Source organism: Chrysemys picta, chromosome 13 (assembly GCF_011386835.1).
Source record: "Chrysemys picta bellii isolate R12L10 chromosome 13, ASM1138683v2, whole genome shotgun sequence".
Classification (NCBI taxonomy): domain Eukaryota; kingdom Metazoa; phylum Chordata; order Testudines; family Emydidae; genus Chrysemys; species Chrysemys picta.
This window is the reverse complement of record NC_088803.1, coordinates 47,432,780-47,451,151: the sequence shown is the minus strand read 5'-3', so window position 1 is coordinate 47,451,151 and position 18,372 is coordinate 47,432,780. Positions and strand designations below refer to the sequence as shown.

General features: G+C 53.4%; 1 protein-coding gene across 1 annotated transcript in view; it reads left to right on the top strand.

Moving 5' to 3' along the window:
* The window catches only part of LAMA5 (laminin subunit alpha 5), a 167,844-nt gene extending 149,472 nt beyond the window's left edge, over positions 1–18,372 (top strand). Inside the window, 20 exon segments of the mRNA XM_008178587.4 lie at positions 725–910; positions 1,713–1,849; positions 3,745–3,898; positions 4,679–4,812; positions 5,018–5,180; positions 5,346–5,477; positions 6,285–6,436; positions 7,007–7,139; positions 7,982–8,122; positions 8,932–9,062; positions 9,180–9,347; positions 9,617–9,749; positions 10,539–10,696; positions 11,159–11,348; positions 12,024–12,176; positions 13,136–13,295; positions 13,455–13,585; positions 14,209–14,299; positions 15,609–15,728; positions 16,345–18,372. Coding sequence (XP_008176809.3) covers positions 725–910; positions 1,713–1,849; positions 3,745–3,898; positions 4,679–4,812; positions 5,018–5,180; positions 5,346–5,477; positions 6,285–6,436; positions 7,007–7,139; positions 7,982–8,122; positions 8,932–9,062; positions 9,180–9,347; positions 9,617–9,749; positions 10,539–10,696; positions 11,159–11,348; positions 12,024–12,176; positions 13,136–13,295; positions 13,455–13,585; positions 14,209–14,299; positions 15,609–15,728; positions 16,345–16,505 — 2,928 coding nt within the window. The 3' untranslated portion in view covers positions 16,506–18,372.

Here is an 18,372-nt window from a genome sequence, read left to right as displayed (position 1 = left end):
GGGCAAACAATGCAGATTGAGGTCAACTGAAACATTTTGCAAACTTGTGTCAAATTCACTGACCTAGTTCTTGGTCAAAGAGAAACAAACAAAAAACAATTCCCCCCTCCCACCCCCCAAATCAAAATGTTTCATTTTGACAGTTTTGAAAGAAAACCTTTCACGTTTTTTATCTGACATTTGCATCAATTTTATTTAAAAATCATTTGAGATTTTTTTTTTTAAAGTTTGGTTCTCATCTAAATGCAGGGTTTGGGGGTTTTTTTCAACTTTTTGGTTTACCCAAAAACTCAACAATTTTTAGTTTCAAGTCGACTCAAAGTGAATTTTTTTTTCTGGATCTGTTCTGCAAGTGAACCAAAAAATCACCTCCCCTCTGCGCCTAAGGGTCGGTCTACAAGAAGAGCCCCGTGCCTGGCCCGGGCTCACAGGGCTTGGGCTGGGGGAGCTGTAAAATCACAGTGTAGATGTTTGGGCTCGGGCTGGAGCCCAGCTTCTGAGACCCCCGCAAGGAGGAAGGGTCCCAGCGCTCAGGCTCTCTCCTGAACCTGAGCATCTCCACTGACATTTGTAGCCCCGCACCCTGAGGCCCACAAGCCCAAGTCAGCTGACCTGGGCTCTGAGACTCGGTGCCGCAGGGTTTTCATGACAGCGCAGACACACGCTAAATGCGACTCTGCCTGGGCTGCTTCCGTCAGCTTGGCTTCGATTTCTCCCCCTCTAGGTGAAGGTACCACTGAAGTTCAACGGCACCTCGGGCGTCCAGGTCCGGACTCCCAGTGACCTACAGGATTTGTCGGCCTACACCTCCCTCAAGTTCTACATCCAGAACCCGGAGCCCAAACCCAGGCAGCGGCGTCAGGACGGGGCCGACGCGGGACAGTTCGTATTGTACCTGGGCAATAAAGAGGTAAGAGCTGCCCATCCAAGCACAGGAGCAGGAGAGGGAACCGTGCAGCAGGCAGAGCTTGGGCTGGGTGATCCAGAAGGGGAACAAGTGTGAGATGGATGTCAGTGCAGAGCTCTGGATGGGGTGGGAAAGTCTCGTATCAGGAAGGTCTTATGTGCTGCATTCAGCCAGTGAATATCTAAGCCAGCTGTTTCCATTCACCCAGCTTCTCCCTACTGCTTGTAAAGGTTTCAGGCACTGAGAGTGGGAGCAGGGTGTCCACTATTGCTGCCAAACATTATTGAATTCAACCCGAGAGGAGAGGGGACAAAATCTTCCTCCGGGCGGAACCTGGGGGCTGCTGTCATCCCCTCACAGGGGCCCTGGGAGAGTGTGGTAGGAGACAGCAAATGCATGGGCCATGCCGCCCCCAGGGCTAGATGCTGCTCATTTACAGGAGAGCCACTGGGCTGTGTGTGAAGGTAACTGTGAGCCTCCAGCCCACGCACATTCCCACTGCGACGTGAACACCACGTTGCTTTGATCCTAGCCCTTGCAATGGGGCATCCCTCTGACGCGCAGGTGCTGGGCTCTGCACGCACTGGAGCGTTTGTTTTTTGAGGGATGAGCGTATCTGGTTTGTATATTGTGTCCTTTGGTTGGAGCTAGGCCTCCAATAACCTCCTGGAAGACTGTGCACTCAGCCGTAAAAATTCTGAGAGCCGCCTTGCCTTGAGAGCATTACTTTAAACTCCCTCAATGATTTCCCCTTTTTGGACCTGTCCGCTGCAAACCCTTTGGATTGTTTGCTCTGTGCATTCAGGCCACTGGAGACTACATGGGCATCGTGCTCAAAGACCGCAAGGTGCAGTGGATCTATAAACTTGGGGACGAAGAACCGACCTATCTAACAATTGACGAAGAGATTGGAGAGCAGTTTGCTGCAGTCAGCATCAACAGGTACAAAATTCACACAAGCCACTCGCGTAGCTGGCTGAGCTAGAGAAGAAACTAAAGCAGCAGAGGGAGACTTTGCATAGTGGAAGTGAGAGGGCGAGAGAGAGTAATTTGCATTCGCATCGGTGACAGTTCTGGGAGTGAATCACCTTGTTACCCTCTCCCCCATCCCGGGCTCCAGGAAGAGGGACACTTCCTAGTTCTTAACTGGGTGCCAACCCCCTGACACCGCCTGTCTGTTGGCCATGCAAACAATCTTCTAGCTATGCCAGCCTTTATTTTACTTCCAGGTTAACAGGAGGTGCACCCCAGTCCCTGAGCCCCTTTGAAGTGTTTCCCTGTAGTCCAGTCCCTTCTCCACTGAACGCTCTCAGAAGTACCACTGAGCAGCGTACACACCAGCTTGTATGGTTCAGCTCGGGATCAGCCATGTACAGCCCCACAGCACTGAGATACATTTGTAGTGAAAACAAGAATACGTTTATTAACACAGAACAGAGAGTCTAATATTCCCGTGAAGAAGGATAATGGAAACAGAAGTGTTACATATAAAACAAAATCAACACGTGCTTTCTAGAGACTAAATTTAACTTAACAGGTTAACCTCCTGTCTAAACCAGTCTTCATCTCACCCAAAGCCTTTTGCTGCGTTTCCAGCCAAGGCTGGTTGTGGTCCCATTTTAATAAATGTAAATGCACTGTCTGTTTACTTCCTAGGTGCAGGATAAGAGGGTGTTCTCCTTGTCCCCCAGTTACAATCCAGTAAACCTTGGAAGGGCACCCCCAGATAAGGGTCTTTTCCCCCGTGCTGTTCTTCTCTTCCTGTTAAATCTCTGTCTTTCATCTGCAGTTAGCTCAGGCTGGGGATTGGGAATGAGGCAATATTCTGTTTACATTTCAACGAATAGATGGATAAACATCTCTGGTCTGACGGGACACCAGTTTTTCACCTCTGGTTGGTGACCGCCTGTCACAGTACATATACACAACTCCTTAAGTATCATCCACACATTTCTCTCACAGCAGATACGAGGATCAGTATTATATAAGCTTTTATTAGAGATCTCCCATGGCCCTCTTCGGTGAACTAGAATCTATGAGCTAGACTCAGCAGATACCTGTAACCTCTCTGCATCCTCTCTGTGCCCCTTTGCCAGCGGCATTAGGAGGTTCTTGGGTCACAGCATCTTTCACCCTTACAGTCACACATTACTTAAACTTCTCCTCTCCCTGGTGAGATGAGTAAAGGATATCACAGGGCTCCCATCACCAAAACGCAGCCATATCCAGGGCGAAATGCAGCAGCTGATTAACAGCGTGCGGGAAGGGAAGAATGACCCTGCATCCAATTGACACACAAGCAACGTTGGCATGTAGCACGTAATGTGGAGTCAGGATTTAATCAAAGGGCAGGGTCCCAGTCCAGTGCAAGCCTGCAGGGGGCACTATTACATACACGTCCTAGCAGTGCCATGGGTCTTTGAAAGGTGGCCAGGACTTCAGGGTAAAAATCTCACCCGAAAGAACCAAAATATATCTTTCCTCCTCCCCCCCACCCCCAAATGCCCAAGGGAGTGCTTAGCTCTAATCAGCTCCTGCAGGGGCTGGGGAAGGGAGAGCAGAGACAGGCCTTCCTGGGCAAAGAGGCAACGCTTGTGCCTAGCTCCACGACTGGAGCCTGCCTCCCCACAGATGAGCATTTCACCTCGTGGCTACAGGCTTTAAAGCCCAGTGAAGCTGCTGTGATTTGCTGACTACTCTGAGATGCTCCAGTTTAAGTGCACTGCAGTCTCATGCAGTCGGATAGAGCTGAGGGGGAGGTTTGGGTGTGGAGAGGGATTCCCCGTCTGCCTGGCTCTCTCCTCCCCTTGTACTGACTGTGTGATCTGGGGGGGCAGGATCCTGCAATATGGACACATGTCTGTGATCGTGGAGAAGCAAACCTTGCACGAGACGAAAGGAGACAGCGTAGCCAAAGGAGATCAGGGGCTGCTCAACCTCGAGCCACACAACGTGGTCTTCTATGTGGGAGGCTACCCCGCCGGCTTCACGGTGAGATGGGTTAACGCAGCGGAGCGGGCAGAGACTGGGTTCCTGGATTCTTTGGGCCAGATCCTCAGTTGACTCCATTTACACTGTGGGCACATTCATGTCTCCCCTGGACCAGGCTTTGCGATACCACAAAAAGCCTTTTCCCTCTGTTCCTCCCCCTGGCTCCCCGCCTGCACAGGCCTGGGGTGTAGCTTGTTTCTGTGGGTATGCCTGGGTCAGATACAGCTCTGGCTCCCTCCCCACCCCGTGTCAGCGGCACAAACCGCAGGGGGCCGCGCTCATGCTATCAAATAAATGAACAAGCTGTTCTGAATCCATCAGGCGGCACTTAGTGCACAAAGGTGGCCCTGCTGTACCATTCTGTCCTGAGCCGCTCTGTACCTGTCCTCTGTTGGGAAGTCCCATAAGATTTCCTTCTCTAAATACTGTTGGATGGGGATGGGGGGATTCTTTGGGTCAGCCCCTTGTATATGTTCCTCCAACTGCCCATGGCAGATGCTCTGGCTTCACCCTTAACACATGTCCCAGGTGTTTCCATCTTTTCTAGATAACATTAGAGATAAGGGGTTGTTGAGCTCTCTGGTGAATCTCGGCATTTGTTATAAGCTCATTCCATTTAATACCTAGCATTGTTCGGAGGCATTTGCTTTCTTTGCCCGTTGGCTGTTTATTTCCCCTACGTTAAAGTGAGAGCTGCACGCTCAGGAAGGCAGGATCTGCCCTGCTAGATTAAACTAACCCTAAAGAAGTATAGCCGTAGACAGTGACCTTCTTCTTCAGCCTCCAGTGACGCTGCGCTACCCCAGCTACCGGGGCTGCATCGAGATGGATACGCTGAACGAGGAGGTGGTGAGTCTATACAACTTCCAGCGCACCTTCCACCTGGACACAGCTGCTGACAAGCCCTGTGCAAGGTACGAGAATTCAGTACACTGCCTTCAGCATGACGGGAACGTCTCCTGTCCCTCCAGAGCTTAGAAGGGGGCCGAGATAGTCACCAGGGAGGGGGTGACTTGCAGTTAAACCTTAGACTGCGTTTGACCATCGCAGATTTTTGTTGAAAGCTCTTCCCCACCCCTAAAAGTCTGTAACTCTTTTTCTTTCTCTTGCCTTGCTCAGGTCCAAATCCACGGGAGATCCCTGGCTGACAGATGGCTCCTACTTTGATGGTACCGGCTACGCAGAAATTAAATTTGAGAGCCAGATCGGCTCGACCAAGCGCTTTGAACAGGAAATTCGTGTGGTCTCTTACAACGGGATTCTCTTCTTCTTGGAGCATCAGGCAGGTCCCCCTCCCAAATTTGTCCTTTGTTCATCTCTGGGGGGTTCGCATACACTAGTGATGATGGTGCTCTGGTTCCAAACACTGCAATCCCGTGCAGGGGCGGGGAACTGTCACCTCAGTACACCAGGAGGCTGAGTTGGGCTTGTTTTACCCTCCCCACAGGGCCAGTTCCTGTGCCTGGCTGTTCAGGACGGAAAGCTGGTGCTTTACTATGACTTCAAGGAAGTCCTTGAGATGGCAGCACCCAACAGTGACCCCACGTCTCTCAGCGTCAGCAGCACCACGAACAAAGCGGTAATGCAGAGCAGGAGACGCTCCACCCCAGAGGCGGTGTTTCCCTGGGCTCCTAGACGAGCGATCTCTGCTTGGGATCTAGAAGTGGGGGGCCTGGCAGCAGCAGGAGATGCCTGGCCTGATCTAACTGGCACCACACCTGGCCGTTTGGAGGGAACCTGCTCAGTTCCGCGGTGTCCACTCACCGGAGAGCCTGCCACTTGCTCTTCTCCCAAGGCAGGGGAGCGCTGGCAAAGGGCTTGCGTGGGCTGCTCGTCCAGCGTCTTTGTGTGAGGTCGAGGGATGTAATCACAGGCTCCAGAAGGGGTAAACACGGTGAAGCGACTGTCACCATCCCAAGCTCGGGCTAGGGGAAGCCCAAGGCACTGTCTGTCTCGGTGCAGGCACTGCCTCCATTTGCAGCCTTGTTGCAGGAAAGGCTGCAGCAGTGCAAAGCAGCCGAGTAATGCAGCACAGGCTGACTGTGATAATCCATCCCCTTAGCCGGCATCTGGGGGCTCTGCTTGCCGGAGATTCCCTCCTGGGGCTGTCTCTCTCCGAGGGACTCACCCCCCCCTTGCTGGCCAGCGCTTCGCTATGGAAACCCAAAGCGTAAGCGTGGCACTTATAGGCACTGGTTCTCCCATAGCGTGGACGGGGCTCCTGGTACATAGATGCTCAGAGCAGGACAGACCAAGTCCTGCAGGCTCTGGGATGCTGTCCTGGCACTGAGGGGCTGATTCTCATTCTCATGTGCTGCTCCACTGGGGATAAACCCTCACCCCGAGGGTGCAGGAGTTTATTTATCGTATTCCTCTTCGACTCCAGATCCAGATTTTCCTCCTCACCCTGGGTTTCAAGCAGCGCATCTTAGTGCGGCTGGAGCGACAGACCATCTTCATGGTGGAGCAGGAGAACTCCCTGGAGAAAGCCGTTTCCTACTACCTGGGGGGCGTGCCCGTGCCCCTGCTGCCCGAGAGGTAACAGTCCTAGTCCTAGCCTGCCGGGAGAGAGTCATTGAAGGGGGGCAAAGGTCTTTCTCCTGATTGCTTCAGCATCCTTCCGTGAAGGAGTCATGGGATGGGTACCAAAACCTCCCCCACCCCCTCCCCAGATCACTGCTCAGCCCCACAGCCATTCGTGTGCTAGCCACTGCGCCTAAGTGACTGCCCACCCTGTCCGAGCAGTCGAGCCAGCTCAGAGATTTGTCTTCTCCTCCTGTAAATGAGGCAGAAATCTCTGTCCTGGTAATGGACAGGACCAGGGCTCCTTGCAGAGAGGAAGCGGGTTGGGCTCTTAGTTGCATCCTGTTTATTTCCAGTGACTTAACTTCGCTGTTGCCCTTTGCATGAGGTCATCCATGGACATCTGGTCACCCTACGTGGAGCTGACACATGCTCCGGGCACCATACATCTCCCCGGCCCCTGAGTAAAACCTTTCCCCTTGGAGCCAGGTCTGTCTGGTCACAGATATCAAAGCCGGAAGGAGCCATTAGTCTGACCTCCTGCATGACACAGGCCTGTTAACTCAGCCACTTCCGCCCTTTCAGCTTGAAGGCCATCTTCCCCAAGGGAGGTTCGATCCGGGGGTGCATGAAGGGCCTGAAGGCGCTTGGCAAATACGTTGACCTAAAGCGCATGAATACGGTCGGAGTGAGCTACGGATGCACCTCGGACCTCTTGGTAAGTGGGGCGCTTCTGTCCTGGTACCGTGCTGGGTAATTCTCTCCACTGCCCCTACGGGTCAGGCGCGAGGCAGTCTGCATCAATGGGTGCTGCCTGACCCTCTGACCCAGGAGGGTAGAAAGGAGCCAAAGGAAACACTGCGGAGTCGTGATCGTGATCTCAGTGCCGTCTGCCTCGCGGCATGAAAGGCCCGATTCTCCTCTCGCTTAAACTGCCGTAAAACAAGTATGCCAGCAGAGACCCAGCCCAGAGGCGAGTCAGAGCGGCTCTTTGCAGCAAGTGCTGGTGCTGAGTAAACGGTTAGGAAACGCACACCGCCATGTGTGATGTACACACATCCCCGTATCTCTGGTACTTACCTGGTCCCCACTACTACAGTGTCTGAGGGTATGTTCACACTATGGAGACTGTAGCTATGCCAGCACAGCCCTGTAGTGTGGACGCAGCCTGTATCGACAGAAGGGATTTTTCCATCAGTGTAGGAACACCACCTCCAAGAGTGATGGTTGCTATGCAACGGAAGGGTTCTGTTGTCGACAAAGCTGTGTCTGCGCTGAGGGTTAGGCTGGCATAGCTACGTCAGTGATAGTGAGGAGTTTCTTCACACCCCTGACTAGCGTAGCTAAGTCAAATTAATGTTTAAGTGTCGACCAGGCCTGAGCACTGCACAGCCTTTACTGTATTTATCCTCACAACACCCTTGTGAGGTAGGGCAGTGCTGTTATCCCCATTTTACTGATTGGGAAACAGAGGCACGGATCGACTTGCTGTGGCTGCCTTGCTCACTTGTAATGGAGAAACGCCCTGTGATTGTGTTTTTCCTTCTCTGCCTCCTGCAGGTGGCCCGCTCAGTTAAATTCCACGGCCACGGCTACCTGACGCTGTCTCTGAAGAACGTGCTCTCGTTGCAGGACTTCTACACGGGCTTCAGCTTCCGAACCAGCCAGAGCCACGGCCTGCTGTATTCCCACTCCACAGCGGTAGGACTGCAGTGCACTTCTGCTGTTCCCCCCCGTCACAGCGGGGCCCGCACTTCGCCTCGAAGGGGGCCGCACGTTTCTGAGCCCCGAGCCGCTTCTGTTTGAGGCGGCGGTTCGGCTGGCTCTTGCAAGTAGGGTTCAGTGAGCACGGCTGAGGGGAGAGGGACACTGTCATGACAGCAAAGCCTTCTGCATCCTGCTCACCCCAAAAGCCCAACCCTCATCCCTAATTGCTGCCTCGCCCGAGAGGTGTGATTGTAACAGGAATCCCAGCAGGGAGCAGGTGAGCTCTTGCATGAGCTCAAGGTCTTTGGCTCGTAGTAAGAGCTGAAGAAGGGATTTTCAGAAGGAGCTGTATTTCCTGGGTGTACGGCAGGAGGTTTCTGTTACTCTCTCAAAGAAAGGGAGGCGTTCGCTCCGGTGGTGAGTGAACAGTGAAAGGGAAGGGGGCGGGGAAGGGTCTCTGTTTAGAAAAGCAATGTTGGTAGATCCTCTCTTGCCCCTTCCCCGTGCGTCTTTGGGAGCCAGAAAATTCTCTCCAACCCCTTAGCACAGAGAGCTGGATTCTGGCGCTTCTCCTGGAGATAGATTCCCCCCAGACATGAGGAGCCCTCGCTTCCCATTCCACCTGGGGCCACGTCTTCCTGACTGGATGGAGGATCCCCCTTGCTGTGACATCACCTGGTACCTCTGTGCCTGGCTGGGTGTCCTGGGAGGGAAGTCACACCAGGAGGGCAAATGGCCGTTGATTCCTTGTAGTCGTTCGGCCATGTCCAGCTCTCGTGCGAGGGGTTATTTTTCCTTTGTAGGAAGGGAATTGCCAGGTGTCTCTGAAGAATGGCCGAGTAGCCGTGACAGTGTTGAAAACCGAACTCACCACAAAACATGCCTATGCGGATGATGCCAGCCACTACGTCGCCATCTACAACGATGCCAAGGGGTACGTTCTAGTCATCCCTCGTAGCAGCACTGTCGCCGCTGGTAGTAGGCACTGCCTCGTCGCAGCGTGCGGGGGGCGCCGGGGCCGAGTGAATCGCTAGCCGTGCTCTCATTGCAGGGTTCGGCTTTACATAGATGATCAACTCCAAGGGCCCAAGCAAGGAGCCGATCGCTACAAGAGGCACAGGCGCCAGGAGGAGCAGATGCTGTTTCAACTGGGTGGTTTGCCAGAGGCCGGCGCTCTTAGCAACCTGACGGGCTGCATCGGGAATGTCTTTGTGAAGCGGTGAGTGCGGTGTGTCCCTGCGGTGCTGTCTCCTTAAATTGCCAGGGTGGTTAATTTGCCCCTTTTGTCCTTTCCCCTCCCAAATCAATCTGCTCATTTATCCCTTCCCCCAGTCCATCTGTAACCCTGATTCCCACCTCCCACATACACACACCTTCCTGATGTGCTGAGGTGCCCGACCCAGCTGGTGTTTGCTCACCTGCTCAGGATGTGCCACCCCGGGGCTGCCCCACAGTACCGGATGGAGACCTGTTTCCTTTGTGCAATAGGAAGTTAGACCCGCAGATGGTTGTGGACCTGCAGCAGAACACAGAGAGCTTCAACGTGACCATGAGCTGCCCATGGGACCGGCAGCCACAGCAGATGAGAGCGTCTCTGAAGAAAGACAGGCGGAAACTAAAGGTGTTGGACTCTCTTCCCGCTCTTCAGCTCCTCTGCTCCCATCTCCTAGCCGAGCTGTGTACTGGCGGCTTAAGGGTGCAGTTGGAGTCAGTGGCTGGAAATGGGGCAGGGATAAGGAACCTACCCACACCTGCCTGCCGTTGTGGTTGCCGTGGGTGAAACGTGGGGCCATACTCTGAGCTGACATTAACCGCCTGGGTGTGGACAGCAGAGGAGCTGCCTTGCATTCCCTGACCCATTCAGTCCATCTCAGCTCTTCCCTGCTCCTGGCTGTGTCCTCCAGCCCAGGGCACTGCACCCCCCGGCACTTGGGCTTCATGACGGCATTCCAAGGAGCCCACTCTGCCGTCCCACACCCTGCTGTGTCCCATGGTCACCCAACGAGGGGCACTGGTGTGGGGGACACTTCAGCTGGCCTGGGACTGTGCCCTGCAGAGTCAGTGCCGCTCTGGGATTGGTGATTCCATGTTCCCCAGCTGTGAGTTGGGTGGCAGCAGTTTTAGGAAAGGGAGCGGGGGTAATTTGGGGTCTGTATGAAGAGGCAGCAGAGAGAGACTCAATGCACCTTTGCGAAAAACAGAAAAAAGCAAACCAGCTCTTCCCTCTGGGAGCCCAGATAATCCAGAGCAGGGGTGGCTCTGGCCTATATGGGCCCCAGATACAAGGGTGACAGGCACAGGGTAGATGCATTGGTCTTGCGTGTGGTGGCAGACAGCGCCCAAGTCCTCCACAATGGAGCCGTTGCTTTCCTTACCCAGACCCTTTCTTTTCCAAATTGTTCTCTTGTAGGTGCCAAGCAAGGCTGTATTGAAAGACCATAGGCATTACCAGGACAGGACCTGCCAGTTTCCCAGGCACCCCAAAGCCGCTAAAGGTGCCTTCCGGTTTGGAGGATCCTCCACGAGCCATGTGGAATTCGATGATATCCCAGCGTCCTTCCGTGAAAGGTAAGTGTGCTGTGTCTGCCCTGTCTCCATACACCCAAACTCTGCTCCACCACCTGTCGCAGAGGAGTGATGAAGACACCGGGCTATGAGTCAGGAGTTCTGGGGGCTGGCCTGGCTCTGCCATAGACTCCCTGGAGGGAATTGGGGGCAAGTCACTTTGGCCCAGATTGTTAAAGGTATTTAGGCACCTAGGCACTTTTGAAAATGGCACTCAGCAGTGGCACCCATCTGCATCTTTAGGCACCTAAATCTCTTTAATAATCTGGCCCTTAAACGCTCTGTGCCATAGTTCTCTGGATAACAGGGATAATTCTTAACCTGCTCCGTGGGGCGTGTGAGGGTCGGATGCTCCTGGCAATCTCAGTTGGAAAGTGCAGTAGCAGGGGGCATGGTGGTGGTAAGCTCTAGTAGAAGAGGTGGGGGGGGGGACTGTGACACTGAACAGCCCCTCTTGTTCTGCAGGTCCCACTTCTCCATGGACGTCAGGCTGAACTCAGCCAGTGGGCTGCTGTTTTATGTGGCCAGCAAACTGCAGGGCTCCTTCATGGCCCTCTTCGTCTCCAGTGGCCGCTTCGTGTTCCTGGCAGATTTCCATGGGAATAAACTGAGAATGCGGAGCAAAGACAAGTACCATGACGGCAGGTGGCACACAGTAAGCATAGGGACCGCTGGGCTGGTACTTAGAGGGCGAAATGCATGGCACGCAAAGCTCCCTTTTCTAGCCCTCAACTAACCCCTTATTCCCCATTCCACATCTCAGAGCAGTGCCACTGAGGGGCAGGAATTCCACCCACGATGAGGTGGACAGCAGGAAACATTTTTGTGGCCACTTCTTTTTCTTGCGTCGTTGAGGCGAAGGTTGTTTTTCAGGTGGCAGCTGTTTGACGCTGCCCACGTGGTTATAATCACCACCCATCTGGCAGAGGCATGGGGTGTCTGTAGAGAGTAAAGTGGGTGGCAGAAGGGTCATGTTTTCAAATGGACGGTCTCCCTTTCATCGCTGCGATTGGTGGCTACGGTCTTGCACCTCTGACAACCTGATGGGGGTGCTAATCAGAGCCCTTCTGAATCGTGAACCACATCGATTCTGAGGCCAGAAGGGTTTAGTTGCCTGACCATTACATCCTCCAGCATGTCGGAGCCTTCTCTCCCTTCCCAAATTTAGTCTGATTCTTCTCCCTCGCCAGAGCTGAAGAAGGGATTTTCAGAAGGAGCTGGGCTTTCCAGCTGGACCATGGGTGTAGCAAAGCATGGGCATGGGTAGAAACAAACAGTTATTGCTCTGAACCCTGTTTACCACATGGTGTGTAACGCTTGCTCGTTGCAGGTCTTCTTCGGCAGGGACGGGAGCAGGGCTCAACTGGTCATCGATGGCCTGAAGGCTCAGAACGGCGTGGTGGCTGCCACTGGAGACTTTCTGGCCCAAAGTCCGTTTTATGTGGGGGGAGCTCCTGCTGCGAAAGCCAAGGCTCACGTTCCAGTAAGGACGCCTGGCGCCTGGTCACCCCATCCCGCCATCCCAGCTCACTGCAGGAAGAGCTTTTATACCGGGTGTCCTCCCTTGTCCGGCAAGGGCAGGGGACACTGCCTTCCCAGATGAGTCTGCCGAGGGCGTCCATCTGGCTGGCAGCCCTTGGAGTCTCTTGGCTAGTCCTGGCCTCTCCCACTGCATTGTGCAAAGTGGTAAAAGTTGCCAGGCAAAAATTAAACTAACGCAGCTCTGGGGAGAGTTACCCAGATTCTCATTTGTACCCGGCCCTACTGCTCTGCTAGGGGCTGGACGGCGGGCACAGCGCGCACATGCCCTTAGCTTAAGGCCCCTCTTCCCTGTCAGAACGGCGTAAAGGGGCCAAGGAGTACCAGCCCACATGATGCCCAGGCATCCATGCTGTGCTGTTAGATTTGCCAGCTGCCTTCAGTGCCAGGAATCACACGCTGCTGAGTTTCTTGGGGACGCGCTCAGGTGCTGATGGAGCTGTTCTCTGGTGGCTTCGTTCCCTGCTCCAAGAGGTTGCAGAGGACAGTCATAGGCTCTCTGTCCACAGGGCTCAGTCTTACCACTGTCCCGTCCCCTCATTCCACGGGCATAAGGGGCTCTTGGGAGGGCTGGGGCCTGACCAAACCCAGTGAAGTCAGTAGAAGGGCTTCTGTGAGCATCGCTGGGTGCTGGATCCAGTCCTTAGCCAGGAATGGCTGTCTGCTGTGATGGGGGGGGGTCTTTGTCCAGCTGGGGCATTGTTCCTTTGTCCTGTCAGGGGGCCTAGAGCTGCGGAAGAGGAGGCTGCAGAAACTAATCCCAGGAGTGGCTGGTGCATTGGAGGAAGAGCCCTCCAGCCCATTTATTGGCCACATGCGTTTCCCGCCCACCTCCTGTGCCAACAGGTAATGGACCAGGCCCGCAAACGCCCGCCAACCCTGGCCCTCTCCCTCTCTCCCCAGGATACTTCTGTCCCCAGTTTTAGTGGCTGCCTGAAGAACTTGAAACTGGATGGGAAACCCCTGGACTCCCCCTCTCGTGTGTTCGGAGTGACGCCCTGCTATGAGGGGGCTCTGGAGAGCGGCATCTTCTTCGCTGCAGAGGGTGGATATGTGACTTTAGGTATCGGAGTAGCTGGCTTGGCCCTGGGCTCCCTGATCCCTTGAACCCTCCCTCCCCATGGTACGGCCTGGGTGGGTGCTTTCCCAAGCAGCCTGGCCCTTCACCTTGGGAGGTACCCATAGCCTCCCCCTTCCTGATTGCTCCCGTTTTCCCTTCCAGCTGACTCTGTGGCGATGGGTCGGGACCTGGAGCTGAGGTTGGATGTCCGGCCCCGGAGTGCCTCTGGCCTGATTTTCCACGTGGGCACGCAGAGAAAGCACTACCTCACTCTGTACGCAGACGACACACAGGTACCTCAGTGGGGCACGGTTGGCCGGTGGTGAGTGCTGGGGGCTGGTTGGTGCGGAGTCCCATGGGGTACACATGTTCACAGAGTGGACCTTTGGTGCAGGGGGCGAGCCTAGGTGCAGCTGATGGAAATCCTGCCTGACCGGCCGGTCCGTCCTGCCCATTTCTAGATCAGATCCTCTGGCGCTGCCTGGAGGAGGCAGCCCCTGCTTGGTGCTGTCAGCGCACACGCAGAGCAAGGGCTGGCTGATCAACTGAGCCAATGGTGCATTCCTCCCTTCGCCTGCCCGCAGCTGCGTCCCACTACTCCCCTGCCTGCCTGCCCTCATGACTGGGAAGCTTCTTGAGTAGATCTCTTGTTGCTCTCATGCCTCGGGAGGGCTGTCCCGGGGCTCGTCTTTGGAAAAGCTTGTCGCCGGGAGGGCTCCTTAGCTAAGGTAAGGAGTAAAATCGGCACTTGGCCTTCACCCCAGGGAGAGGGAGCCAGAGGGGAGATGTTCTAGTCACGTTACTTAATGCAGTTCTGGACAGTGCTCAGATACCGCAGGGATGGGCCCTTCCCCCACCCCTCGCATTCCAGCATTAAGCCCAAAAGAGTCTCAACTCGGCTCTGTTGTTTCATTAGGTCACAGTGAAAGCAAACAGCGGGGCTGGGGAGTTCTCCACGTCGGTGGCCCGTCCGTCACTCTGTGATGGCCAGTGGCACAGCATAGCAGGTGAGATGGCAACCGGTAACCAGCCACTAACACTTGTTGGGCGGGATTTTCCATCATGCCACGGGGCCCTAGGAATCTCGGATTTCCCTCTGCTGCTCTCCCGCAAGGTGGACTGCGGTCAAGGCTGCAGGCACAGCTGGAAAGAGCTCAGTGTTCAAAACACGCGACTGCTCCCTGTATTAGGAAATCAGTGGCTTTTTTAAGGCCTCTGACAACCGTGTCCGCTCACTAGTGTCCTTTGTCTGAGGATCTCAAAGCCCTGTACAAACAGTAATTAAGGCTGTCACTGGGAGGAAGGGATTAATTATTTGATATTATTAACGCCGCTTAACAGATGAGGAAATGAGTCACAGCCAGTTCAGTGCTTTGCACTGTCGCAGAACACATTAATAACAGACTTGAAGAGAACAGAAGCAGGTGTCCAGATTCCCAGCTCCCTGCTCTAACCACTAGCTACACTGCCTCCCTTAGCAGTTAGCTCTTACAAACCGCCTCTTTTGTTATGGGCAGTCGCCGAATGCTGCAGTGAGACTCTATGGCTGTGGTTTGCAGAGGGGCTCCGAACTGGGGCCAGATTTCCAGGGAGCTCTGCTCGTCTTTAGCACTGTACTGAGTGGTGAGAAGAGTTCAGCATGTCGGGCGGATACAAGGAGCTGAAAATCTGGCCCCGTGTCTGTGTCTCGGTAGCTGTCCAGAGCCCAGCTCCTTCTCCCATAGCCGTGTTGGTTCTCAGCTGATGGCACTGTGTACAGAGTCCTGGAGCATCTCTGCTCTGTGCCACTCCTCTGCCCGTCAGCGCACCAAAGCGGGAGATGAATGCTGCACATCTCATGAGTCCCGTTGCATTTTGAGCCAAGAACTGCTCTCTGGAGCCTCGGCTGTCTCCTGTAGATAGACTCGCTCTGAACTAGCCCCATTTCCAGCAGGAGGGGTGCATGCTGGCCAGGGGCAGCATTGTTCTCTGCAGTGCTCTTGGTTCAGTCTCCCCACCTCTCCTGGCTGGCTCAAGTTGCAAGTAGAGCCGGTTGGAGCATTTTTGTGCTTGGCTGGAGTCGGTGTATCATTTTCAATGGGAAGGTTCCGGGGGGAGGGGCTCTCCGGTCACTTCCACGGGGAGCCTGAATTGAAAACCTGACTCTTGTGAGCCAAAAACAGACCTTTCGGCACAATTCTGTGTCACAAAATCATTTGAAAGGTTTTGGTTTCACTTGGAGCAAAGCACATTTGAAAGCTGCCGCGAAGCAGCAGTGCTGTCTTCTGGCCAGCTCTAATGGGGAGATAATCGCGCTGACTTTGGTTTCTTTCTAAGTCATCCAAGGCAAACATGTGATCCAGTTGGACGTGGACACAGATGGAAACTACACGGTGGGACCCAGCCAGACTCGCTCAGCAAGTACCAAAGAGACGCTCTATCTGGGGGGCGTGCCAGGTGAGTCAAAGGAGCAGTGACTCACTGTAGCCAGAGAGCTCCTGCTGTCAGATCTTGATCCCAAAAGGTCTGAATTTCTGAACACCCAGTGGCACGTACTGTGTTCCTGCCATCGTCAACGGGGCTCAAACTATCTCCCAAAGAAGTGGCTGGTCCTAGAGCACTTGGCCTGGAGCTAATAACCCCTCAAGAGCTCAGCTTGGGAAGAGGTGTGTAAGGCAGCCGGAGTGTATTTGGAGCCCCCACTCTTGGTATTTTGTGGGATTGAAGATGTGGGAATGGGCCATAGATTGTTACCCGTAGAGTTCCCAACAGCCTCACGCTGAGAGCATGGTGCTTGCATGGCCCCCAGCTGCTTTGGTTTACTCCGGAGGGAATTCTGCGCCAAAAAACTAAAAATTCTGTGCACAATATTTTAAAATTCTGCAAATTGTATTTGTCAGTAAATAACTGTGGCTCCAGCATGGCAGTGGGGAGTACAGGCCACTGGCTGCACTGAGGTGGGAGATTGCCCTGAAGCCCCCGCCTCCCCCGTACAGAGACTCGGCAGTGAGGCTGCACCTGACCCTAACACAGCGCTTCCCGTGCTAACCAGCCCCTTTGTGCCTCTCTACAGGAACTGCCACGCTGGAGGCTGCTTCGCCGTCCCTGCTCACTCCTCTTCCCCATTACGTCGGCTGCATAAGGAATCTGGTGCTAAACCGGAACCCCGTTGACCTGTCACGAGCTGGGACTGTCGGGGGCTCGGTTGGCCTTACGGGCTGCCCCGTGATTTAAATAGTGTAAAGCCTGAACTATGAAAAGCTGCACTACCCGCCAGGTGCCTTGCTGGGCCTAGACACTAAGCCTGCGATCTCTTGTAGCCTTGACTAGCAGCTGCCAGGGACACGGGAGCTCCAGCAACTACGGTGAAGCCATGGAGGTCCAAACCCAGAGAGGGTCTGAGCCTGCAGCTCCACACTCTCTCTATCACCTTATCTTCAATTGGTTTTGATTATTGGTGCCCCCTAAACCCCCAGCTCCAGTACATAAGTGTTAGAGACAAGCCCCTATTACCTGCTGCTTAGAACAGCAGCGTAGAAGGAGAGTGGGTAGAGTGCACAGCAGCTGTACATCACCCCCAACCCCTCCCCTGTTCACTTCACCTGACACGGGGTGTCCCTGCTGTGGGTGTGGGCTGGAGACTTTAAGTTACACACTATTGTCAGAGGAGTAAGAACAGCCTTCGCTAAACCTGTCTCTCAGCATGGTAGTTGGGCCTGCTGTTGCTACTGAGATCTCCTCACTGTAGTAAGGCCATTGGGATATGCTTCAAGGAAACGCCCCCTGAAAACTGGAAGTACACCAGTGTGTGTTGCCAACTTCGGAGAGTGAACAATACACAGATTTCTTTAGAGAGAAGTATGAAAAAGCTAAAGCTGATAGGTGTTAAACACACAATCACCCAGAGCATTATAAAACTCATCTTCTCGCTGGAGGAAGAGAATCTTGTGGTGTCCCAAAGTTGAAGAGAATCAAGATTTGTATGCACAGAGCCGGGGGAGGAGAAACAGTGAGCTACTTCGACCCTCTCTGGCTCTGGACTGGATCCTGCAAAGTACTGAGCAATGGCTGGAAGTGCTGATCCCTCTCAAATCCCTTTGCCTTCAATAGGCATGGAGGGCACATAGCACCTTGCAGCCTCGAGTCTTCTGCGCAACTCTGACAGCGCCTCACTCACCTGAACCAAAACATAGTGCCCCATATCATCTGCTCCCTTGTGAGGGGGCAGCAGCTGTGCACCCCCTGTGGTCTTCACAGGACCCAGAGGGGAAGCCTAACATGAACATATGGGAATCTAAGGGGGTTTAAGGCCACATAAGGCACGATCTTAGCACTACATAAGAAGAGACCAAAATAACTGCATGTTCAGTACTCCCCTTTCCACCTGCATGTTTTGCTACGGATTTCTACACTTCCTGGGTTTGCTTTGGATTGACTTGTCAAGCAATTAGATTCAAACATTCTACAACTAAGTTAGGAATTCTGCTTAGTGGTTGGTTCATCTTTGCGAGTGCAAGCTGAACAAGGTGTATCTCCACATGCGTGCGCAACATTGCCAAAATACCCGAATGTTGATACAGCAATTGTCCTTTATGGCACTCACATGTAGCTCCCCCCGTAAACACCTCTTGTATGAAGACACTGCGTTTATTTTAGAAAAAAAGATTTGTCATAAACCTGCCAAGCTTTGCTGTATTTGTCACTTTGCCCTCTCCACCACTTCTCACGTGTGGCGTCTTTATTTCTACCTTCCATTGTAGTGCAGCTTTCATTTAAAAACAAAACCATTTTTCCCCAAGCCACCTATAGGTCACTTACATATGTCATATATATATTTGTGTGTATATATCTAGTCACCTGGGGACAAAATCTTGCTTCTGAAATGGATTTATAACTTATATCAATATGATTTTTTTTATGATGGGGTAAATATTGTAAAATGGGCTTTTAACATGTCTTTTTATTCTCTTTAAACAAATATAATTATGACCCATTTTTAAATTGTAGTATTAAAGATGGTCTTTGTAAATCACTGGTACATATTTTTGAGTCAAATAAAATTTTATGTTCTCTACTCTTTGTTTGAAGAGCAAGGATGAGA